This window comes from Squalius cephalus, assembly GCF_949319135.1.
Source record: "Squalius cephalus genome assembly, chromosome: 1".
Classification (NCBI taxonomy): Eukaryota; Metazoa; Chordata; class Actinopteri; order Cypriniformes; family Leuciscidae; genus Squalius; species Squalius cephalus.
In genome coordinates this window covers 50,854,989-50,879,692 of record NC_137122.1, presented here as the reverse complement: position 1 = coordinate 50,879,692, position 24,704 = coordinate 50,854,989, and the positions used below count along the sequence as shown (strand labels likewise).

General features: G+C 40.7%; 2 protein-coding genes across 2 annotated transcripts; one reads left to right on the top strand and one right to left on the bottom strand.

Annotated features, from left to right (window-relative positions):
* Positions 1-10,154, top strand: samd1a (sterile alpha motif domain containing 1a). The gene is made up of 7 exons (XM_079894772.1): positions 1-494; positions 4,833-5,091; positions 6,080-6,189; positions 6,277-6,334; positions 8,526-8,601; positions 9,254-9,368; positions 9,895-10,154. The coding sequence occupies exons 1-7, from the start codon at positions 153-155 to the stop codon at positions 10,045-10,047; spliced, it is 1,113 nt and encodes a 370-aa protein (XP_079750898.1). The 5' UTR covers positions 1-152; the 3' UTR covers positions 10,048-10,154.
* Positions 10,155-13,915: 3,761 nt separating this feature from the next.
* On the bottom strand, positions 13,916-24,388 carry tecra (trans-2,3-enoyl-CoA reductase a). Its single transcript, XM_079885740.1, has 11 exons — positions 23,753-24,388; positions 23,122-23,173; positions 22,945-22,989; positions 22,236-22,339; positions 18,334-18,449; positions 18,030-18,135; positions 16,959-17,031; positions 16,822-16,865; positions 16,672-16,729; positions 16,495-16,583; positions 13,916-14,561 (listed from the first exon to the last, which is right to left on the bottom strand). The coding sequence occupies exons 1-11, from the start codon at positions 23,918-23,920 to the stop codon at positions 14,388-14,390; spliced, it is 1,029 nt and encodes a 342-aa protein (XP_079741866.1). The 5' UTR covers positions 23,921-24,388; the 3' UTR covers positions 13,916-14,387.
* Positions 24,389-24,704: the final 316 nt, after the last annotated feature.

The window sequence follows — 24,704 nt, the reverse complement described above, 5'->3', positions numbered from 1 at the left end:
AATGTGATCAACGCACGCGTACAGTATGTTTCCGTTTTTTTTCTTTTTCTCCAGCGCGCTCGCGCCGCGACTCGAAAGACTGCGAGCGTCACGTCGAAGGCAACACTGACGCACTTCATCCACTCTATCAAGCTTGGAGCCCATTAGGAATAATGTCTAAGCCGTACCGAGAATGGATCCTGGGCTCCATAGACTCGCTGCGGTCGAGGAAAGCGCGACCGGACCTGGACAGAATTTGCAGAATGGTTAAAAGACGATACGGCTCGGACTGGGACCGAACCCGTTCAGAACTAGAGAAACTGATAGAGGAGCAAACGGTGCTGAAAGTCAACTATAAAGGCTCGGTGTCCTATCGCAACGCGGCAAAGGTGCTAAGAGGCAGGAGAAAACCCGAGCAGAGCAAGTGTGCGGTGAAACAGCCTTCTCTCGCGGACTGGAGCGCCGGCGACAGCGCTCTGGGTCCCGTGGATGAGGATCACATGGAGGATATGGAAGTAAGTAAACCTTAACCGAGCGCTGGCGCACTGAAGAGAGCGGCTGCGCTCCGACAAAAACCACACGCGCAATGGCAAGCATCGGCGCTTTATCACTAGTTTAACTGTTCTGGCGCATGAAACATGAAAGCAAGTGCACGCACGCACGCACAAACACACACACGCGCGCGCGGACTGGCGCAGACGGGGAGCGGCACGAACCTTCATGAGCGTCGGAAAATCGCCAACAATGGAAGCGCTTGATCTGATTCTGCGAGGTCGAGATCTTTCGGAGCGAGTTTTTGTTCGAGCGCAGACAGTCCCGTAACTCAACTTTAGCGATAAAATCCTTGTCCGTTGATCCAAACTAGCCGGGGAAAGTCACCAAAACATCACTGATCAGCCGACTGACGCATTTCGCACTAGGAGCGACACTGGAGGCACTTGCAATAGCGATTATTTACTACCGGGAGACCGCATTTGTCCACTTGTACGGGTCGTGACAAAGTAAATACGAGAATTTATAGGGATCATTGAAGCGCAAGTCATTGCACGGGCTGATCTAGATGAGCCTTTATGTCCGTGCACGCGAAGTGCGAACCAAGTCGTCATTGCGGCTCGTGAACTTGCGCTACTTATTTATCACGTGCACTACGGGGAACGTTAGTTTTGGATGTGTTTTAAAAGGAGGAAAATGTCGGCTATAGCCACGTTTAACATTGGCTTGCTTTGGGACGCGCTTCTCTCAGACAGGCAGCGCGCCTCGGAGCGAAGCGGGGCGGGTTTATGAATATTAATTAGGCTGCGTGAAGTTCCTAATTAATATACATAAACTCGCCACGCTTCTCTCTCAGGCCGCTGAAGAACCGCACGCTCACTTAATATTCATGAGCCGTCTCGCTTCGTTCTATGGGGATAGAGAACGTTACGTAATTTATATTCATGAGCCCGCTCGCTTCATTCGAACGTTACGTAACTTAATATTCATGAGCCCGCTCGCTTCATTCTCATGTGCTGTTGGAGACGGTTATGCTGCTTAATATTCATGAGCCCGCCCCATTTCATTCTGAGGGCGCGCGCTGTCTGCCGCCGGAGATAACCGCGACTCGCGAGTTCAGCGCGCCTCCGTTCAGCAATCCCACTCTGTAATGTTCCTCATACTGTATAACTAAGTTATTTCGCTATGCTTACTGCTCTGGTAGTAACGTTCCTAGTATAATAGCGCCAATCATCGCCAAAACTGGGGTTCAAAGTGTAGGAGAAGACGGGCGACGAGGAATTTCTGTCTGAATAAACAGTGCGCGCGGCCTTCAGACACCACTGAAGCTCGATTCGACGGTAATCCAGTTTTGCAGTGGGACGGTTTGAGCATAATCACAAAGTGCATTAGTCGAAATATATTCGTTTAAATGTAAAATGCAGGTAATTCTAGTATTGCTAATCAACATGCCGTCCTGTTTAAAGCCACTGAATGAATGCTAATAGATGTTTTCTTCATTCCTCCTGCCTGTGGCTGCTTATGATTTTTAGTGAAAATATTTCTGGGCTATTGAACATTCCAGTGTTATTGCCCAGGATGGTTCACTGAACCCTTAGCAGGGCATTATATGGGTTAAGTTGACATAATGGGAGACTGCCATTAAATGGTTTATTATAGGCGTTTCAGAAAATAAATTACACAATTATAAAACACAAAAGAATTAATGAAACAAAAACAACTGAAATGGCAAATCCCCCCAATTAAACAGCATAGTATGAACTGCACTCTATGAATTATACATATATTCTTAATAAAGCTATGAAAGATATTCAATGAAAAGCAGTGAATGATTTTCTTTTTGTTTTTTGATTAACATTAACGACACACAGCAGCAGGTAGGCCTATATGGCTGCATTTACACTGCAGGTCTTGATGCCCAATTCCGATTTGTTGACTATATCTAATTATTTTGACGACCAGGTTACATCATCTTTTAAAAGTGACCCATATCCGATATGCATTTACACTATGAACTTGGCGAAACAACCCCAGGTAGACGTACTGAACTGGAAGAGCTTAGGCCAAAAAGAAAGTAAAGCAGCTTGATTTGCATTGGACGAAGACAAAATTACAATAATACAAGCATTTGCTTTCCACAACATCATTAAAGGTCAGCAAAACGTTAGGTTGAGCCTTCGTCCTCCATTGCGCCATTGAAAAGAGTCATGTGATCGCGGTTGGTCTCCACCTGAGTTGACATCGTTCACAACCGTCGGTTTTCTTTCTCAACTGTTTACATTCACTTAAAACATAACCGACTGTGTTTACGTGAATACTCGCCAAGACTGGCATTTTGTCATTTTTTTGTGTGTATTTGACTTTTTAAGCGCAATAAGCAGCGAAAAAGAACTAAATTTAGTACTGAGAGGCTTCTTAATGTGCCGCACCTTTGATGTGAGCACAAAATCTGCTGGAATGACTAAAATTATGCGCAGTATGTGCAATCTCATGCCAAAATTCAAGCCCTGTAAGTTAACAGCAACAATATTCATCTGGAGCAAATGAAGCGAGTGAGTGAGGAGAGGAGGGTTTGTGTGTAACTCGCTGTCGTAGAGATGAGAGAGAGGGAAAGCGCTGCTGATATCGTGTATCTATTTTGTGGAAAATGAGTATTGGAAGTGTTTCAGATATTTCAGTACCTGTATGAATTTGTTTTTCTTTTTGACCACACTACAGTGCGCTTAGTTTATTATTTCAGATTCCTTTTTAAAAGACTACAATTGAAAAATGTGTATATGTGTATAAAATTCAACCCGCCAAAGTGGCTAGTAGGAATGACTGCGTTACTCTGCTGAAATACACCCACATTTGGCGGGCTGGCGGATGTTAATGTCAAGCCCTGGTCATATCTGTGCCACATGGGAGGAAAAAATCTGAATTGGGTCACCTGAACCATGTAATGTAAATTAATATAATGATATAGGCTAAAGACCAATATAATGATAATTATTTAGAATCGATTTGGCCCAACTGTTTATTTTCCCTTTAGACATAACTGACTGTGTTTACGTGAATACTCACCAAGACCGGCAATCAATAAATGTGTGTATTTGACCGTTCAAGAGCAATAAGCAGCGAAAGTGATCTGAATTCAGCACTCGTGCACTTCGCATGTGCGCCACAGAAAGCCGCTTGTCAATACCGAATTCTGTTCTCAGTCGAGGTTTATTGTTCTTTTAATAACTCATCATCAAGCATGTCCCGCTCGCTCTTCTCATTCATCCATGTTTCTTTGCTGCTCTATTGTGTTTAAGCAGTCCTGCGCTGCATGGATGTATTTACATACAGATAAACTATACAGAAAAATCTCTTATCGGTCGTCATATCGCCCAGCCCTACTCCACACCTGTGAAAACCCCTGTAAAAATATGCTGATTTGATGCTCAAGAAACATTATTATTATCAGTGTTGAAAAAACAGTTGTGCTGCTTCATATTTTTCGTCTTGAAAAAATGCTAGTGTATTTACAATATATATATAGGCTATATATATAAAGTTATGCAAACTGTTGAAAACAGTTTCAGATTGAAACCGTTCTGTTGAAGCCTCATGTTGCACTGGATTGTTGGCAGACTGTGGCCGTGTAACTTAGCCTGGTTAAAACCAGACCATTCTCAGTAGTAACTGAGTTATGGTCTGGCAAAGCTCCTTTAATAACTCATTTCCAAAGGGGCGTCACCAACGGACGTCGCTCAAATGCCTCTGGGCGCAATTGGATAGACCTAAAACTCCTAAAACCAATCAGAGCGATCTGCATCGTGTAAAGCCATATGCGGTGTCCCAAAGTTACACTACGCCATAAAAGTATGTACTCTTTTTGTGAAGAAAATGTATTTACTTTTGAATGTGTAGCAAAAAAGTAGGCAAGCTTTGGGACATACTACTCATCTTTATCGGACGGATCTGTCGCGTGCATCCTGTCACGTAAAGTGCCCTGTCAATCATCTTGTCACAGTTAAAATCCTCTATTAAATCTAATTTAATTTCCTACCGTTTCGGAGAGAAATGTAGTAGCACGTTCATCTGCCAGTGGGTCTTTCATGGAGACTGTCCTCATGTGTTTGCAATTTGAATATGATAATGCATTTAAAAGTTGGTGGCTTCACGAACGGACGTCGCTCAAATGCCTCTGGGCGCAATTGGATAGACCTAAAACCAATCAGGCATTGGTGCCGCGATTTCGAGGCCATGGAAATGGGCTTGAATGAGCTCTTTGCCAGACTACTTGCAGAGCAAATCTAAATTTGCCGGAAGTTGTCTGGGTTTTCCCAGGCTACGTGTAACTGATCAAGTAAAATAAAATTCTGCAATGTTTTTAGGACGAGATGTCGATGACGGCAGGAATGGACAGCAGTATGGATGAGGAGGGCGATGAGAGCAGTCTGGACGCCATGTGCGCTCAGAGCACCGCTGACTCGGGCATCAGCATGAGTCCCGTCACCAGCAGTAACACCAGTCTGCCTGTTCCTTCACCCACTTCCTCAAAGAACTCTCCTACCCATGATGCTCTGAGGCAGGACACCGACAGCGCTTACACTCTGCCCGAGCACATACAGCCAGCAGCCCAGCAGGACACGGGTACGTACTTCTCAAGATAAAACCCCAAACTGAGACGCTAATTCACATACATGTGTTAAAATACAGAATTAATCTTTTGAAACCATACTGCAAATTAACATGATGAAGTCTGCATGAAATGGAAGATCTTTTCTTTCCTATTGCGATGTATATCCAAATGAAACGACTTCTCGAACAAGAATAAATGTGGGGCGGGGCTTGGTTTTGTCCATCAGTAATTGATTAGACAGTTGTAGTTTGCTATTGGTGGATCTCATGTGAGTGACAGGTTGCTCCGCCCTCACGCCAGTAAACACATCATCATCAGAGAAGAGATGACGCTGCAAGAGGAGGGGAAGTTATTCTGATTAGATATTATGAGGATATGAATAAAAAAAATAATGATGTTCACAGATGAATCATTTACAATAAACACTGCACTACATAAAAAAAAAAAAAGAATTGTCCATTTTGATTTCATGGTGACTTTAACGTTATGGTTTTCCTGGCAGCCTCAGTTAAATCTGGCATCCTACTAGCCGAATGTTAGTCCTTAAACTTCATTTATCCAATTGTTTGAGAATCAGAGGCCCTGTTTACACCTGGTATTAAGATGCTTTTTGGTCGATTGGATCACAAGTAGACGAGAGAAACATTCCCGTTTACACATGGTGTTTTAATCTGTCTCTTTTGTCTCTTCTGTCTCTTTTGTCCACTTTCAACCACTTTTGTCCTGATTTCTTCTAGGGGAGGGTCTATGTGTCAGTAAATCTATGGGCTTTTTCAGATCTTTTGAATTAATAGGTGAAATGAGCTTGCGCAGTTTACACATGAACATGATCTGAGATGACGGAAAAACATACGGAGAGCAGCAGCTTTTGTTTTAAAACTTTGAAGAAAATTTGAAGTAAAAGTCCAAAGAGACAAACATTCAATCTCATATTTTGACAGCGTAAAGTTTCTACATGAAGAGATTTCAGCTGACTGTATTTGTCATTGTGGCCCACAGGGTCCGTGGAGTCCTTGCAGGAGCCAGCGGCCATCTGTCTCTCCACTCTTAAAGCCGAGGAGGAGCCGAGGGTGGAGGAGAGCGTGGCCACCCCTGATCCAGTCACGCCGGTGAGCACATCCGTCCTGCTTCCAGTCACAGCACATCTGTCATGTTCCTCTGCGTCTCTGTCTCATATTGTGCGTGTCTGTCTTCAGGACGAGGCGGTGATGGCAGACGGAGGGCCTCACGCTGTCTCTGATCATGCTGAGGAGGGTGAGGATTGTGCCTGTGCTCCTTAACTTCCATAGCGTATCAGGGTCAGAAATTAAGTCTTCCATTAAAGGTGCAGTAAGCAATTTCTGTGAAACACTGTTGCAGGTGGATCGGACCAAGAAGCACAACACACTTGTAGCCAATCAGCAGTAGGGGGCGTGTCCACTCATGATGGGGGAGGAGAGAGTAAGCCAATCAGCATTAGGGGGCGTGTCCACTCATGATGGGGGAGGAGAGAGTAAGCCAATCAGCAGTAGGGGTGTGTCCACTCATGATGGGGAGGAGAGAGAGTGAGCCAATCAGCAGGAGGGGGCATGTCCACTCATGATGGGGGAGGAGAGATAGTGAGCCAAACAATAGGAGGGGGCGTGTCACTCATGATGGGGGAGGAGAGAGTGTGAGCCAGTCAGCAGGAGGGGGCGTGTCCACTCATGATGGGGGAGGAGAGAGTGAGTCAATCAGCAGTAGGAGGCGTGTCACTCATGATGGGGAGGAGAGAGAGTGAGCCAATCAGCAGGAGGGGGCATGTCCACTCATGATGGGGGAGGAGAGAGTGAGCCAATCAGCAGTAGGGGGCGTGTCCACTCATGATGGGGGAGGAGAGAGTGAGTCAATCAGCAGTAGGAGGCGTGTCACTCATGATGGGGAGGAGAGAGAGTGAGCCAATCAGCAGGAGGGGGCATGTCCACTCATGATGGGGGAGGAGAGAGTGAGCCAATCAGCAGTAGGAGGCGTGTCACTCATGATGGGGAGGAGAGAGAGTGAGCCAATCAGCAGGAGGGGGCATGTCCACTCATGATGGGGGGAGGAGAGAGAGTGAGCCAATCAGCAGGTGGGGGCGTGTCCACTCATGATGGGGGAGGAGAGAGAGTGAGCCAATCAGCAGGAGGGGGCGTGTCCACTCATGATGGGGGAGGAGAGAGAGTGAGCAAGAGGGAGATTTGAAGAAAGACTGTAGAATGAGGGATGGCTAAGAGACATTACAAAAGAGAAAAGCTCAGAGGAATGTCACTAGAAAAAGAAGGGTTATGATCAGTAAAGAGCTTTAGGACCCATGTTAATATTAGATAAGAGACTAAAGAGGTGTGTTCATGCATTTTTGGGGCGGAGCAATGAAGGGAGGGGTGTGTTCAAATTTCAAATATCAACAGCTCATAAATCACTTACTGCACCTTTAAGGGCCAATATTTGCCCCTGGAAGTGATTTCCAGAGGCTTTTTTATTTATTTTATTTTTTTAACCTTTGTAATGGTAATTATTATGTTTACCTTATGTATCTGTGTTGTCTTTTTTATGTGTAACTTGTTTATGTCAAATACTTACATTTAACCAATTACTTCAACAATACACACAATAATTCACAATACACTAATTAGAATAATAGACTGTTGCCAATAAAATTGATCAACATCAACAAAAGCCATAATTTAATTTCAAAGGTGGAATGGAAGCTGCTTATGAATATGAATTAATGCTGCTCATAAGTGGCATACGTGTATTTACAATACAAATGCATAATGAATAGCCTACATGAAGAATAAACTACATTATAAAATTTTAAAAAATAACATTACAGGATAGGGCTGAAGTTTTATTACAAAAGATTACTGTCAATTTATTGCTCTTGATATTGTAATAATGATAATTATTGTCAATTAATATAATACAGAAAAAAAATTGTGTTTGGAGAAACCACGTGTCATATTCCTGTAGTCTTATTTTTTTTTTAAAACCTGTTTATGGCTTAGTTTTTATGCATTAGAAAATCAAGACTTCATTTGAAGTCTTGGTTGAAAGACTTTTTTTGGTTTGTTTTTTTATTGGTTGTGTTTTAGTAGCATGAAAAACAAACGTTTATTCACACTAGGAATAAAGTGAGTTAGTGAGCGTTTGTATTTGTAATGTAATTACATTTATTTTTTGATTGTAATGCTCAAATGCTGCCAAAAAATCTAATCAAAATACAAAATCTAAATGTATGGCCACAATCAACACTATTCAATCATCTTCACATGTCACTTCAATCGCGACAGTCATGATAGGTTTAGTTTATTTGTGCAGGGGCATTTTTTGCACCCTATCTTGAATTTGGGGGCCATTTCAGTCCCCATTAATTTCTGAACTGGCACAGAATCATTGTACATATATCAACTCATTGTACATATATTTTTTCAAAATTGTGCTTTCACAGGTGAAATGTGCAATAAGGAGCCCAAGAGCACGACAGAGGAAGAAACGATCAACAATGGAGAGATGAATTATGAAAAGTGAGTGAAAGTTAACATTTTCTTTGTATCTTTGGCAATAAACACTGAAATCTTGAGACTTAAAGTTCTAGTGTGACATTTCTGTGGCATCAAGCACAATTGGACAAATAGTAAATGTTTTCAAACACTTCATCATCCCAGCTAACAGGGAACATTCTCAGAACATTGGCTAATGTTCTGGAAAGGCTCTCTCAAAGTTATGAAAAAACTTTCTTCCAGTTACCTGGTCTTTAATAATGATCTCAGAACGTCGTTAATGGAACTTTTGTTTTTTTCTGAAACATTTCAATCGTTTTTTTTTTTTAAAGCATTACTACTTGTTTCAAAACATTCAAAAAGTAACATTCCTATGATGTTTGTTAAATCATCAAATGTAACGTTCGCTAACTCTTTTTTGCTAATCTTCACATAAACACACAAAAAAAACATTTTTAAAACATTTAAAAACTTGACGTTCTGAGAACATTCAGAAATAACGTTTCCATAACTTTATCGAAACGTTCTTAGAACGTATTTTAGGACGTGCCATTGGTTAGGTAGTACCACCTCAAACTCACACCATTGGTTAATATATTGTTGTTGTGATATGGAGAAGCCTAGTCTGTATTGCTCATGAACTTTGAGGTTTGAAGCTTTTTTTGTCCATTCTCAGTGATGCGGTGAAGGAAGAAGTTGTGCAGGACCCTTTGCTTTGGAGCGTGGCCGATGTGGCCCGTTACTTCACGTCCGTGGGCTTCCCTGAGCAGGCGCTGGCTTTCAGGACACAGGTTAGTGCTGTAGTCAAACAAACCAGTCAAGAACATGTGCTTGTCATAGTTAACCCAAAATCTAAAGAAAGAAAAAAAGTCGTGCAAAAGATGCTGTTTTCATGATAATTAAGTACATTTTCCCCCTAATTCATATTACTATAAAAGCCAGAAAAATGCACAAGGCGTCTCTTTAATTTAGACTGATTTTAGACTTGCCACGGCCTTGGAAAAACAAAAATTAGGACGTTTTTAAATTGCTATTTCAAGACCAGGAAATTAATAAAAATTAATAAAACTTCTGTAGTGAATATATACATTGTAATAGTTTCTAGCTCTAAAATATTTGATTTGAAATAGAAACATTATAAATGTCTTTACTCTCACTTTTGATCATTTTAATGTGTCCTTGCTGATTAAAAGTATTAATTTCTTTACTGACCCCAAACCTTTGAACGCTAGTGTACACCATCTCTTTTTATATCCAGAAGTTAAATGTCTTGGATCGGTGCCACGGATCTCCAGTAACCTTTGTATCTTCCAACAGGAAATAGATGGGAAGTCCTTACTGCTGATGCAGCGCAGTGACGTGTTGACCGGTCTGTCGATCAGACTCGGCCCCGCTCTCAAAATCTATGAGAATCATGTGAAGGTACTGCAGAGAAGCCAGTTTCAGGAGGACAGCCGCCTCTTCTCATAGTGCTGGTTTTCAGCCAAACAGACTGATATGCTCCTGGTTCAGAGTGCAGGCCATGAAATGAGGGGAAACTCTTAAAGACTCTTTAAGACTTGATTTGCACAATCCTCCTCAGCCGATCGTCTCTTCTTCCCGGTGAGGACATGCCGCATGATTCAGCCCTGCCGTCTGTTCATCTGTTCTGTCCTGTCGGCGTCCGTCTGTCCGTCCCTCACAGGGCTGATGGGACCATTCATCTTAGTAGAAGTGTTATTTTTTTCTGTGGTGGAGCTTTTCATTCACCAGTGTTTATTGTCAGATATAAGTTTCAGTGTAGCAATATTGTATAAACATTGTTCTTGTCCAATTAAATGTGCGATGTTTTACAGCAGTCTTTAAATGGACATGCAAAGTTAGGAAATAAATTCCAGTTTCAGAATCTGAAACTGCACTTGTGGCATCAATCTTTTCTGTTATGCATCGCACCTGCCAAGAAGAGACATGGAGCTAGTTCCTAGCTATGTTTCCAGCCACTTATTTTAATGGGAATTTCGGGATATTGCATGAAAACTCGCTGGATGGAAATGCAAATATATGCATAAATTCTAATCAAAAAACGTATGTGCTCAATTGTGGTGGATAAAAATTTGATCCGATAAGAAGCCCAGACAGCAACATAGTGTCGGCCCAGATCCAGCCCACATCTGGTGCGCGTTGAATACAGTACCAGATGTGGCCCGGATCTGGGCTGACACTATAGGGGCTTTTGCACCTGGTAATTCTAGAAACTTAGTTCACCAGGGTGGTTCCCCGAGAACTAATGGTTCTCTTAGGAACATTTTCCTGGTTGCATTCGCAGCACCAGTAGGAACCATTAGGAAGTGATGAAGCCGCGCTCGTTGTTGTTACTTTTACTTTGACGGCGTTGAGAACGCCACAGCCTGAGCTCACAGTGCTCGCATTCTCCGTGCTCATTAGTTTACGATCTGTCTAACAGTCCTGTCTAATACGTTATTAGATAGAACTGTTATATATAGAAAGACAGTATATGAAAAGGTATTAGCGTTTGCCGTGTGGTTGATGTCCAATGTCGATAGCGGAGCAGAAATACATAATCATGTTTGGCTTGATCCCCTCAAAGTTGCGTTGGATTTTCTCCTTAGCGTAAAGAAGGCTATCACTGTTTTCCATGTTCGTAGAGTTAGTTTGTGGAGTAAACATATAGGCTATAAACTGTGTGTTTACATGACTTTTTTAAAAATGGCGGCTGCTGGTGTTTCGCATGCGTTCGGCCAATCAGCGTGAACTAACGTCACTGGTAGTTCCTATTGTGCTGGGTAAAAAACCCTACTCTCAAGTAGGAGCTAAATTAGTTCCTCTAAAAAAGGAGTTCCTAGAACTAAAATCGTTCCTAGGTCCTGCGCTGCGAACACGCTGAAATCCGGATACTTCCGCCAATAGTCCGGTGCGAAAGCCCCTTATGATGTTGCTGTCTGGGTGACATGCATAAACTACGAAACACATTTATCAATTAAATGCTGCATTCACGCCATGTCGTAATTACCATAATTTCGTGATGACAATGCGTGAGTTCTACTCTAAGCTGTTCATGTCCTCGGACTGGGAATCAACACCTAAATGTAGGTGCGTTTACGCCATGTTATTACCGTAATTTCCTGATTTGTAAAAAGCTTTCACATCCTGGTAGAGCTCGTAATTAGCAGGGGGGTAATCCAGCATCCAGAAAGCGTACCATCCCCGAGGGCCGCCATTGGCTAACAAGCCATCACCTGCTGTTAGCATTCCATTGACTCCCATTCATTTTGGCGTCACTTTGACTGCGAATAACTTTACATCTGAGGCATTTAAAGACTCTATTTGTCCATTGTTTATTTCTAAAGAAACACGACAATGTATGAAAGGCTCCATTACCTTGTATCTTACACTATGGCCCCGTAGAAGCCGTTTTTGTAAAAATAGGCAAACGATTGCTTCATAACCTCTGGAAATTACCGTAGAGACAGGAGGAGAAGCTCAGTCAATCGGGGGGACGTGGAGGCATAAAGTCCGATAAAGTCAAGGGAGAAGCCCATAGAGAGTCATAAAGTTGCTCCTGCTCCTAGCTCATGGACAGCTCCTACTCACACTATCCGTCTCTGCAAGATTCGTAAGGGAATGATTCAGATTTCTCTTGGCACAGCTACTAGAAGACTTACAACTGTCAGACAGGTTGCTCACGTCACATCTACATCGTCAAGCTCAGTTTGAGGCTGCTCAGCCATCAGGAAGTGAGTGCTTCTAATTTGCTTCACTTTTCTCCGTTGAAATATATGGGGTTGCTGTGTCCATTTCTTTTACTGTCTATGGTAATTAGAGCTTGTAAGATGGGAAATGTCTGAGACGTGGATAGTGTTGCCATAGAAACGCATAATTCCCAGTCCGAGGACATGAATAGTTCCGAATATAACGTCACGTGTTGTCATCTCGAGACTACGGTAATTACGAAACGGCGTGAATGCAGGATGAATTTGCAGTGGTCAGGTGGTACAAATAGGAGCTCTCCGAAAATTAGCTGTGTTCACGCCATGTCGTAATTACCGTAAATAAAGATCTGTATGCTTTCGAAACGCTCGCGCGGTACTTTAGTGTCATACACCGATCGGTCTGCGCAGCGCCGCGCCAAGTCGAACACACCTTAAATCTGCAGTGGCCACGTAATACAAGTCGTAGCTCTCAGAAAATTCCGAGTTTACACGTTGTAATTACAAGTTCTACAAGCATGTGAAGGCTTTTTAAAATCATTACAATAAATATGACATGGCGTTGAACGCACCTATTGTCAGGTTACAAGTTGTAATTACGGGTTCTACAAGGATTTGATCGCTTTTAGTAATTTTGTAAAAGTTCTAATCTCGTAATTACATTACGGGAATTACGACATGGCATAAACACCTAAATCAATCAATGCGCTACAACAAATTCATGTGATTTTGCCTCAACAGAGGATGTGATTGGATAACTGAACTAACCAGCAGACCAATCCCATCACAGCATCTCAAATGTTGGTTTGGTCGTTCTGAAATGCCTGAGCCAAAGTCTGTCATGGTTTAGTTCTCTCCCAGAAGCGTCTCACATGATTGCGTTGCCAAACATCAGGCATGTGAATGCAAGATAACACGACCGTGTTTGTTGCGTTTCCTTTGCATGCTCTGAGACAGCAAGTCATTCATGACAGAGGAAAACAAGAGCCTCCGTTTCTTCCCCAATTGCAGCAACTTCCATTTTAATACAGATATTTTGTGCCAATTTCCCAGGACGTGACAATTTTGCTCTTCAACACATGGAATGGAAACACTGCTTTATTTGTGAATGTTTTATGCGACATTCCAATTTTGCACGTAAATAACAATGCTTTGATTCCAGCACTGCACAGCAAATTAATTTACTGCGAGAGAAGCGTTCATATTTGATGAAATAGCTGGAGAGAAAGCATAGTTGATTGTGATTCAGGTGGCCGAATCTCACATTTAAGTCCAGTCACATTTCAGCCCAAAGAAATTGAGTAAGAAATGACACTACTGTTCAATTTGGTGTCAGTAAGATTATTGTTTTAAAATAAATTAACACTTTTATTCAACAATGATGCATTAAATTGATCAAAAGTAAAAGAAAAGACATTTATGTTGTAACAAAATGTGTCCTTTTGAACCTTATATTAATCAAATAATCCTAAACAAAAAATGCATTAACAAAAAATATTGTGCAGAACAACTGTTCAACACTGATAATAATCAGAAATATTTCTTGACATGTTCATCAAATTCACCCAGGTAATGTAAGCCAATCTGATAAATTCACACAATAATAAAAAAAAAAAAGCAACAGCATAAAATTGTTGCCATGTCAGATTTATTGCTTGGAAATACATCAGTCAAGTGAGGTGATATGTATCTGCTACATGCAAATGAATCAAGTCATTTCTGAAGAATGAATCAAGGCTGTTATATTTGCCTCAGGATAAAGGCACAGAACGTTAATTCACATCGTGGCTTCTCACCACAGACAAAAGGTCTCTTTGGATTTCTAGGTTGTAGTACTTGCTAAGTGTTTGCATTCCTATACATTTGCACAATTTTCTGTATTCATGTGTATGAACAATAAAATATATTTTTAATTTATGATTATTAAAATAGAGCGACTTTACTTTATATAAATACAACATTACAGTGTCTCAATTTACTGCAGTTATTTCATACAATAATATATATTAAGACTTGCTGTATATGTATAAACTAGCAAAATACTGATTTATATTTGTAAAAAAAAAAAAAAATCATTGATATTTTCAGTGGTGTGTTTTCCTGCTATAGGATGAAAGGTAGGATTGGGGAGCGCAGTGTGGGATACTCTTTGAACTCCTTCAGGTAGCTGCGATGCTTTCCTTTGGCCCAAATCGTCATCTGTATGAATCCCACCGCAGTGAAGAACAACACGGGCACACACTGGGTCATCAGTGTGAATCCAATCCAGGAGCCCAGCTACAGAAGTACAGAAACCACAGCTTCAGCTTCAGCTTCAGGGGCTGTTATGAACTATGTGACCAGTAGAGGTCATCATTTCATTATTTGTAATTGGCCGTTCACACGGCAGGACACGTTCTTGTCAAGGTGGTCTAGTATTAGTGCGGCAGGGATGATGTATTTTTGTCTGACAAAACCTAAAAGGAGTTGCATTTTAGCACTTCTGACTGAATCAATCCGAAATTGTTTATTTATTGATTTATGTTTTGTATTGGGTTTTTGGTTAAATGCATGAAATGAGGTCTGTGGAGATTTTTCACATTTTTCCCGCCCTTTTTTCAGCGCTGCGCTCATTGTGTTCTGTCGAAGGTAATGAAGGTAAGATATTACAGATTTATGAATGAACCCCGTTTTAAAATCTTCCCAGTCTACTGACATTGTTATGACATCCGCTTCAAACATAAGAATGCTCATGATAACTTTCAAAGTCTACAATAAATAAATCATCTTCACCAGCTAATTACTCATTGACTGCACTGCCATTTTATACAGAGCTACAGCAAAAACGGTTCATAGACAAAAATCTAAAGATGGCTGCGTGCTTGTTTCTCTGGTGCATAAGGTCTTTACAGAGGTTGACTGGGCCATTAAACGTCATCAGCCCGAATGGTAAATTCATCTACTCACTAAACTTGGATGTTTAAGTCATTTCAACTTAAATGACATTAAACTGACTTAAAAAAAATTAGTTGAATCTTGTTTAACTTATTTAAAATTGCTTAACTTATTTTGATGTGTTATAGCAATGTAAAAACATATGTTGTCATAATGTATTGATCATATATTTTCTTACAGTGTAGTGTGCTTTTACAGCCCCATTGTGTTTATAACCGCGGACTTGCGAACTACTCTAATTCACACTTTCAGGGAAAATGTTTTAAAATAAAGACTGAAAGAGTTGTCGAAGCTTATATGGTGATGTTGAAGTCATGTGACCATGGTCTAGTTTGTTTATATTGCAACAGTAAGGTTCTGGAAGTAAAAACTCGAAAATAGATTTTTTACTATAACTTGTAAATCGTTAAATCCAGGCTTAATGGTTGTTAACCAATTATATTTGCTTCTGTTGAAGACGTCAGCCTGCATTATTTCAACTTAATTTTAAAATAATTGTGTTTAATAGCAGAACTCATAAAGGGAAAACTACATTACCCATGATGCTGTACAGAAAATTCCACCAATCAGAGTCACGGCAAGCAAAACGTGTCAAAAGAGCTCTCAAACTCTGCCCACTCCCATGAAGCACCACAAATAACATAATCGAGTCGGGGGTCACTTCAACCTGCGGACTAAAAAAAACAACCCGCGGCAACAGTGTAAAAGTAGCTCAACTCCGCACGAAAAGGGCAGACTTGGCAACACTGCCCTACACTTTCAAAGTACTTAAATATTTATGTATATATGCATATTTTGCAATAAAATTTAAATATATTGTTTTTATACATATAATCAACATTTGTAAATGAGTAGTTTTATATTTCCCAGTAATTTTCAATTTAATTATGGCATTTGCAATGCTTCATGGGAAGCCGTTAAGTACACAATCTTAAACATATTTTGTCTGATTTTCAAATACGTTTTTGCTTCAAATCAAAAAATTGATAAAATACGCAGCTAAAAAAATGGGCGGGCACTAATGCACTCTAGCCTACGTTTCGCTTTTTACTTCTAGCGACTGCATTTAGGCTTCAAAATTCATAAAAGTTGTGTTCAGTTGTGAATATTATTGTGATGACTGAAATGTGTAAGGATCATAAACTTATTTTCAAAATAAGTGGAAAAATCTTATTGGGTTTTTGTCAAGGGAACCAGGGAGATGCTTAACTTACAGGTTGATCTACAAAAACAGATCATCAATGCCACTCACACCGCAGTCACTCATGGGTCTCACCTCATATGTGTAGTTTGGGCATGAAACGAGTGCAAATATCCATGTAAAAGGATTCTTGGTTGGATAAGGAATCTTCTTAACCTTCGTGCCTTTATAAAAAAAAAACAATTGAATGTATTATATTAACAAAACCATAGTGGCTGACTTTGGATTTGTGATTTATTCTGTAGCTTTTACCAGATAGTTTGAGATTACGCAGAGCCATGTGAATCGACAAGCTGCCCAGTTGACAGAACTGCAAAAAGCACAAATCAGTAACTGAAGAACGCTGATAAGACAGATACACAACACATTACAGGAGGAGGCAGTGCAGTGGAAAGTGCTTACTAGAAAGATTCCCAGTGCTGCCTTCACCTGCTTCTCCCCATAATCTGCATGTAAACAGACTGACTTTAAAGACAGCAGTTCAGAATACAGTAATAATCTGAATGACAAAGAGCAGAGTTGAGTGATGTGTTACATACATGGCGGCGTGTAGAGAGGGTGATTGATGTAATAAGCCATCCATGCAGCAGAGCACCAGTAATAGGAGCCGTTCTGTTGAAGAAACAATTGCAATTTGATTTACAGACTCCCTGCTTAAAAAAAAAAAAAAGTTTAATTGATATTCATTTAAATTACTGGGATTGTTTTTTTTTTATTTTACTCCGCTCCTGGAGGGCCACAGTCCATAGTGTCAGCCCAGATCCGGCCCACATCTGGGCCGTGTGGAATCCACGTGTACCAGATGTGGGCCAGATGTGGGCCGACACTATGTTGCTGTCTGGGATGTGTGATGGAGCAGGGTTGAAGCTAAACTCTGAAGGACTGTGGCCCTGCATGAATTGAGTGGATGGGTAACTAAAGACGGGTAACAACATTGTCAAAACGATCCCCATTCAATGACTAAAAGTGTTGTATTATTCATGCCAGGCCAGTAGTTGGCGATGTCATTTCGTAAAGAAACACTATGCGCCAATAGACTGAACATTTATGTAATACCCTGACCTAGACTAGGAACTATAACAATTGAGGATCAACTGGGATCAATTGGGGAAAACTGTTTGTTGGGTGCATTTTAATTCCTGTACTGGTGCATTTTCTAATTAAACAGGAAGTTGGGGGTTGACCACCATAATTTGCATTTGATTTTGCTACAAGTGCAGGATGAGTCATCTATATTCTTGGTTTGTTTTCCTCGGAGTGAAGTTCTGTGTATGTCTGCTTAAAGTTTATCTGTCACTTTTTGGAGTACACTGGCAAATAGATGAACTCAAATTTCACGTCGTTTTGATTTTATGCGGTCTTTAAACTGAGCATGCTAAAAACATGCATCTGTCTTCTTGGAATTAGGAAACAGTCTGTAGAAATATATTCAAATATGTTTCACTTAGATCAAAACATACACTACTATTCAAAAGTTTGGACTAAGTACTTTATTTTGAAAGAGATGAATATTCAGCAAGAATGCATTAAATTTTATCAAAAGTAACAGCGAAGACTTTTACATTGTTAAAAGATTTCTGTGTACACACACAACTGTGATGCATCCTCACTTTGAAAATGTTGCGCATCGGCATGGTGCCATGGGAGAAGCGGTGGACGAACAACGTCTCCAAGATTCGCTTCCCATAGTGGAAGGAGTGACAAATACAGGCTATACTGTGGAGAACAGACATAAATTCAGTTTATTCTTGAGAGACATCAATCAAATGCTTCTCAACCTAATTCCCAAAATACACTTGTGGTTCAGTATGGTTGACCAGTAGGTCAACTGTTAGAAGATACTGTTCCCACTGTCCATGGCCTGAATCCAGCAGTAAAATCACATCTGAGGGCAGTGGGCTTCATGATACTTACTGCACAACCAAATGCTTACTGGCGGTGAACTCATACTTGGGATTGTAGATCAAAGGGAGTCGAAAATAAAACAGCAGGTATATGACAAGTGGTCCAATGCACTCGATTAGGAACACCTGCAAACACACAATGATAAAATCAACATAAAACAGTGGACACCCCCTTTTAAATTCTGTAATGGGAAGTATGTGAAACGACATTCAGAAGGAAAAATGTGGATCAGGAGGATTTGTTTCATGGATGTTATTAAAGGTTCTTCATGGGACCACAGATGCCAATAAAGAATTTTTATTTTTAAGAGTGTATTGTGCAATGAATTTGACATAATAAGACAAGGACATGCAATAAGAAAGTAAACATAACCCTAAACTGTAAAAAAAAAAAAACATGAAAAATAAAAATAGACTGCCTATAGAGTCAGACTATATATTTATACAACAAGTTAGTTCTGGATCTCGAATCTGATTGGCTGAGAGCCTTTTCCAGCCATGCGATTTTCTACTAATCACACGGAAACCGTTTCACAATTTGTATCACTCTGCTAGTTTCTGCCAGATACTGGCAGCATTTCTCACAGCAAGTGTCAATGGCAGAGGAGCAAACCCACTATATTTTTTACAAATACAAACTTTATTGTGTCTCACAGAGTTTTTTAGGTGAGAATTTAGTTGTTTAGACCCTAAATATGTGATTTATATATAAACAAAGCGCCTATTTGAAAAATTCAGCGTCTGTCCAGCGCTCATGTCCCTGCCAAGAACATCTTCATATCAGCCAGTCCTTCGGGAATTTGCCGCTGGCTTCTGCACGTCCTGATCTTGCTGAGTTAGACGCGTTCCTGGGTCAACATATTTTGTTGATCCTAGAACAACATTCCTGTCTGAAAATTTAATCCTGACCATATCCCTGCCCCTAAACCTAACCCTACCCATAAGTTATCCCTGAAATCAGAGGGAAATGATGGTGAATAACTGATGTAGAAGCACCTAACCCTGGTTGTAAGCCTAAACTTGACATAAACTGTAAACTTGTCCCTCAAATCTGATTGGTTAATTGGAATGTTGTTCCAGGATCAACAAAGATGTTGATCCAGGAGCATGTACTTGGTGAAATTACATACAAGATAAGAATAAAACTAAGAATAAACAGTTATATCAATAAAAAACCATGTGAGCTATCACAGAGAATTCTGGGAATGTCAATTTATGTGTTTTACTGTAAATTATAATAAGTTGTTCTTTTTCACTTACAAAAAACATACATTTAACAGTGTTTTACAGTAAAATGGCATCTAATGTGAAATGTCCCGTTAGATCTATTACAGTTTTTCACTGTATCGACTTATTACAGTGTATGCCTCCCATGTGCTGACATCATCCTGCCCCGTATGAGTCAGGACAAGGGTAGGCTACACGTGCAGAAGGTGAACGGGAGGCGAACGGGATCAACACCTGCAGAGAAACGGTGTCAGAGAGATTACATGTTCTAAGAAACAGGATTGATTACTGGGGAGGTGAGAGAAAACTGAACCAGGGGATTGTGCACATACTTTACAACCACTGGGCAGACTTTTACATGAGCTGGACAGATACAAACAAACCTTTCACCTTCTAACATGCCAGGGAAAGATTAGACAAAGATCATAATACTGAATCTAAATTCTGATTGGATGAGCCACGTTCAAAGCCATTGTAAAATACTAATTGTGCAGCTGTGAACGCACATTATTAATTATTAAGTAAAGTTATTAAGCAGAATGTTCAAGCTGCTTGAAGATATTCAGTAAATTCAGTTCCTCACAATTTTGTTGCTAAGAAGAACTTTTGTGTTCATGACAAAATTTTTATTTTTTAAAATTAAAATTAAAATTAAATTGTTTTCCTCCATTTCCGAGTATGAGCTCCATATTCTCCTATAGCTATAACATATTATATGAGCCAAAGAAGTCTGATGTGTCAAATATGATACTCAACAAAACAAGACTTTTTTGTAATATTTTGTCTAAAGGTTTATTAAACTTTTTATTTCATATGCCAGGATTTACAGGGTTAATACTGTCACTCCTATTTATTTTTATTTTTTTTAAATAAAACAGTTTGAAAATGAGCTTCTGTCAGGATATGTTCGGAATGGAATAGTTTGTATCACCTTGTTTTCTTTTGTTCTGTTCCCGTTTCCTTTGTTTTGCCACGTTTCTTCTCTTCGTTTGTTGCCATGGTTACCAATTATGTTGCAAGCCTGTTTCATTATTTGTCCATATCTTGTGTGTTTAAGCCTTGAGTTAAGTTCTGTCTGAGCCCAAGCCAGTCGCAGAGTCTGACCAGGTGCAAAAGCCAGCACCAATGTCCGTCTCTGTGGGAATTTTAGTGGAGATTGAGATTGAGTGTTTCCTGCCACAGAGTGTTTGCTGTGTCCGGTCTCTACAGGAATATATGACTCTATTGACAGTGTCAGTTCCCTAAGATTCCAGTCTCCGCTGGTTCCGCCCAGTCTCTTGCCTCCTTCGTTGCCGCTGGTTCCACCCAGCCTCCCACTCCCTCCTATTCTGCCAACTCCCTCCAGCTCCACACCTTCGTCTCTGCTTGCTCCCTTCAGCTCCTCAGCTCTGCCTTTGGTGGCTCTGCCATGCTCCTTGGCTCCACCTTGGTCTTCCCTTTCTCCAGCCCCGCCTTGGTGTAAGGATACCCTGGCTCCAACTCAGGGCTCTGAGCACAAAACTCCATATCAGCCTGTTGACCCATTGGTTCCACCCCTCCTCATCTCCACTGTAGACTGTCATCCCACTGGCTCTGGTGGGCTCCCTTGTCCCTCCGGACAGACATCACCTGGTTTCACCATTGGCTTCTAGGCCTTCAGCTGTGCTTCAGCCTTTCACTCTTTTGGCTCCACCAGACTTTGCCTTCCCTCTGGCTTCACCACGGTCTTCAGAGTCTCCATCTCTGCCTTGGACCCACAAGCCGTCGGCTTTGCCTTGGCCCTCCAGACCAGCGGTGTCCCCCTGTGTCTTTGGCTCTTCGGCTCCACCCTAATCTCCATCTATGTCGGCAGTCCCCTTGGTTCCACCCGGATTCACCAGGTGTTTGGTGTTTTTAGCCCCCAACGGCGCCTTCCAGGCAGCGAGGGGATGGGTAGGTTTAAGGTTGAGGTTAGGGTTAGCTGCCTGGAAGGAGCCATTGGGGGCTAAAAACACCATCGAGCGATTCACCACTGAGGCTCTCTGAGTCGCTCCCTGGCTTCTCCCTCCATCATCTCCATGGCACCTCCCTCTACCAACCCCACCCTTGGACTCTTCCTCCTGCTCCCTTCTAAAGACCTTTTTTTCAGTTTTTCTCCCTCCTCCCACCACTACAGTGTAGTTTCTTTTTACGGTGACAAGGGGAGCCTTACGGGAGGTGGGAGTTACATCAGCTTTGTTCTGTTTTATGGACTTTTAGTCCACTGTGTTTTCCTGTTTTCTGTTCCTGTTTCCTTTGTTACCCATGGTCTCAGACTTCATTTGTTGCCATGCTTACCAATTATGTTGCACACCTGCTTCTTGGTGAGTTTGTCATTACCTTGTGTATTTAAGCCCTGAGTTTAGTTCTGTCAATTGTCCTGTAATGTCTGTGAGTTGAAGCCAAAGCTGTTATGTTTTTGTACTCCTGTGATTCCTGTTTTGGATTATCTTTGTTTTGTTTATTAATAAAGTTAAATGGCTGATATTAAGATTTACCTCTCCCTGCTCCTTGATCTCCGTCTACCTAACTCAACCTGACAGCAACATTGACTTTACAGCAGAAACACCAAAATATTTTCTGGGGCCTTTGAATATTGTCTTGGAGTCCAAACAGGTTGAGAATGAGAAACACTGATGTGTGTGATTGTGTTTCAGTTGTTGTTTGTGTGTTAGTCAGAACACTCACAGTTCCCCAGGTCATCTGGGATCCCAGGTCTTTAAAGTAGAAGGTTGCAGTGGTTCCTACAGGGAGCTCCTGCAGGATATCCTCATCTCTTAAGGGTTTTCCTTCTGAAACAATACGCGCATTTCTTTAAGAGATCAACAATTGACTTATATTTTAACATATGAATATAGTGAGATAATGTGGGTGTCACTCCTGTAAATAAGTGAACTGTGTGTGAATGTAACCGTATTAAGGACTCAAATACAGGACTGACAACTGTATTCTGCTGCCATGTAAAAGTGACCTGTCAGTTCTCCTCTTCACACTGATGTAGCTCATCCCATTAACTATGAACATGATCCTATACCCTGATAGCACACAAACATCTTAGAGACGTCTATTTGATGTCTGCATTTTAAGATGTTTATCAGATGTATTTACACTGCACCTTATTATACTTTTTTATTTTCATTATAAACACTACTTTTTTATATTCATTTTGAACACTACTGAAAACTATTAAACATTTTTCGTGAAATGTTTTAAAATAAAATAATAAATGTTACGATGCATGCCACTTGTTTTGATATTGTTATATAATGAAACGATAATTTTTTACCAATTTCAGTTGCAGGCTAATTCACACATTTTGCCATTTTTTTAAAAAGTAGGCCTAATATAAATTGTCTAAATACATTTTAAACAACCGTTACAAAACAGATTTACTCACTTGGGTCCAGGCATAAAGCCTGTCTGGCAGGATACCATTGTGGATCTGTGGAAATTGAAGCCTGACATGTAAGACTTTGCTCAACCATTATTTCAATGTCATCAACTTATCAGTAGAAAGCTATTTAAAGAAAGGCTTTGCGTTTTCATAGCTTCTTTAGCACAGAGCACAACTTACTTGATTTGTGGACCAGAGACTTAATGTCCAAAATAGTGGCTGTTGGCTCTACCTGCAGAAAGATAGACATGCTGCTAAATATATACGACATAATGACAGCAACATTCTGTTTTTCAATTATCAAGCATATATATATATATATATATATATATATATATATATATATATATATATATATATATATATATATATTGTTAACTACTGCAATTTTCCTCCTCACGCAGTCATAAATCAGGTTTACTCTATTCTCGACATGCATGTCTAAGCAATGGATCTCACATAGGAATCTCTGGAAGCTCGGAGGACATGATCATGTTCCAAAAGCAACATGACTAATGCAAAATCTGACCGATAGTGACCACCTTATTACTACAAAGTTACAGCATGAGCATTAGTTGTGCTCTAATTACTGTTGGCTGTAGCGATCTGGCATTAATAACAGCTGATGATTGCAGATGATTTCTTTACTTCTCTGACTGTATTATGTTCAGCCTGAGAGTCGCAATCTAAACACAATCCTATTTTTAAATAAATGCAACAACGACACGACAGTCCTGACACTGTTTGCAAGTAACTGTCTGTCCTTTGTATGGTATTTAGGCTTTTATAAATCCCACTAAAAAGCACATACCTTATCCAGGAGCAGTAGTTTTTCCCGGGTTTTGATATTTAGTATCTCCACCTCAAAGTAGACAATTCGTCTCGCTTTTTTCGGAGGTTTTGGCCTGGGTTTAGAGGGAGCAGGAGCTGCTGCGCCATCACTCTTTCCTGATTTTGCCTCTAAAGCTAACGTATCCATGACACCTCCTCAAACTTTCTGCACGCTGAATCCTGTGTTTAGTCCGTAGTTCAAAGGTCTGTCACATCCCACATATCAATCATAAGTCCTCAAGTTCTTCATAATAAATCCAAAACTCAACTCAAGCTCCTCTCCGTTGAATGAATGCAGAGGAGTGACAGAGAACGAGTGCAGTGTGATTGAAATATCTCCCACCTCTTAACACCTGAGGGGTGACCATCACAACCACTCCTCTGAAGACGAAATATGAGAGTCCCAAGACATAATCCATGGATTTTCATGAAGCTAAATTTGAAAGCAGGAAGCCCCGTGACCTTGTGGGACTCAGGCCAGTTCAGTAAGACATGGTCCGTACCTACACAGCGCCTACTCTAGGGTTAGGCTAGTGTGCATCTCTACAGGATATTAATACATTTGCATTGCAAGCAGTGTCATGCAATGAATCTATTTGAGTTTGTCCATGGCCTCACCAGAGATTGGACTTGGCTTCAATAAATAAGCCACTTCTCTGGTATCTAGAGGTTCTCACATTAGGTTTGGGCAAGTCACTGCCGTACACAACTCATTTGTGTCTGTCAGCCGTAAGCCGATCAGACAAACATACTGAGAGACAAAGTGTCCTGAGTTATTCGGTATATTTACAAGGGCAGTTAGTTTCCATCATCTGTTCTCGGGCTTTGAGGAATGTACAGAATTGTACACAACAGTGTTATTTTAGTATCATTGAGATACTATTATGGTTTATATTAAAATTTTGAATTTGGTTTTTATTTTTCCTCCATAA

Excerpts from the sequence above, each read along its gene's own strand:
- samd1a (XM_079894772.1), top strand. The coding sequence starts at position 153 with ATGTCTAAGCCGTACCGAGAATGGATCCTGGGCTCCATAGACTCGCTG. Across the intron at positions 6,190-6,276 it reads CCCCTGATCCAGTCACGCCG|GACGAGGCGGTGATGGCAGA; the intron begins GTGAGCACATCC and ends GTCTGTCTTCAG. Across the intron at positions 6,335-8,525 it reads CTCTGATCATGCTGAGGAGG|GTGAAATGTGCAATAAGGAG; the intron begins GTGAGGATTGTG and ends GTGCTTTCACAG.
- tecra (XM_079885740.1), bottom strand. The coding sequence starts at position 23,920 with ATGGATACGTTAGCTTTAGAGGCAAAATCAGGAAAGAGTGATGGCGCA. Across the intron at positions 18,450-22,235 it reads CCCAGATGACCTGGGGAACT|GTGTTCCTAATCGAGTGCAT; the intron begins GTGAGTGTTCTG and ends GTGTGTTTGCAG. Across the intron at positions 18,136-18,333 it reads AGTAAGCATTTGGTTGTGCA|TATAGCCTGTATTTGTCACT; the intron begins GTAAGTATCATG and ends TGTTCTCCACAG.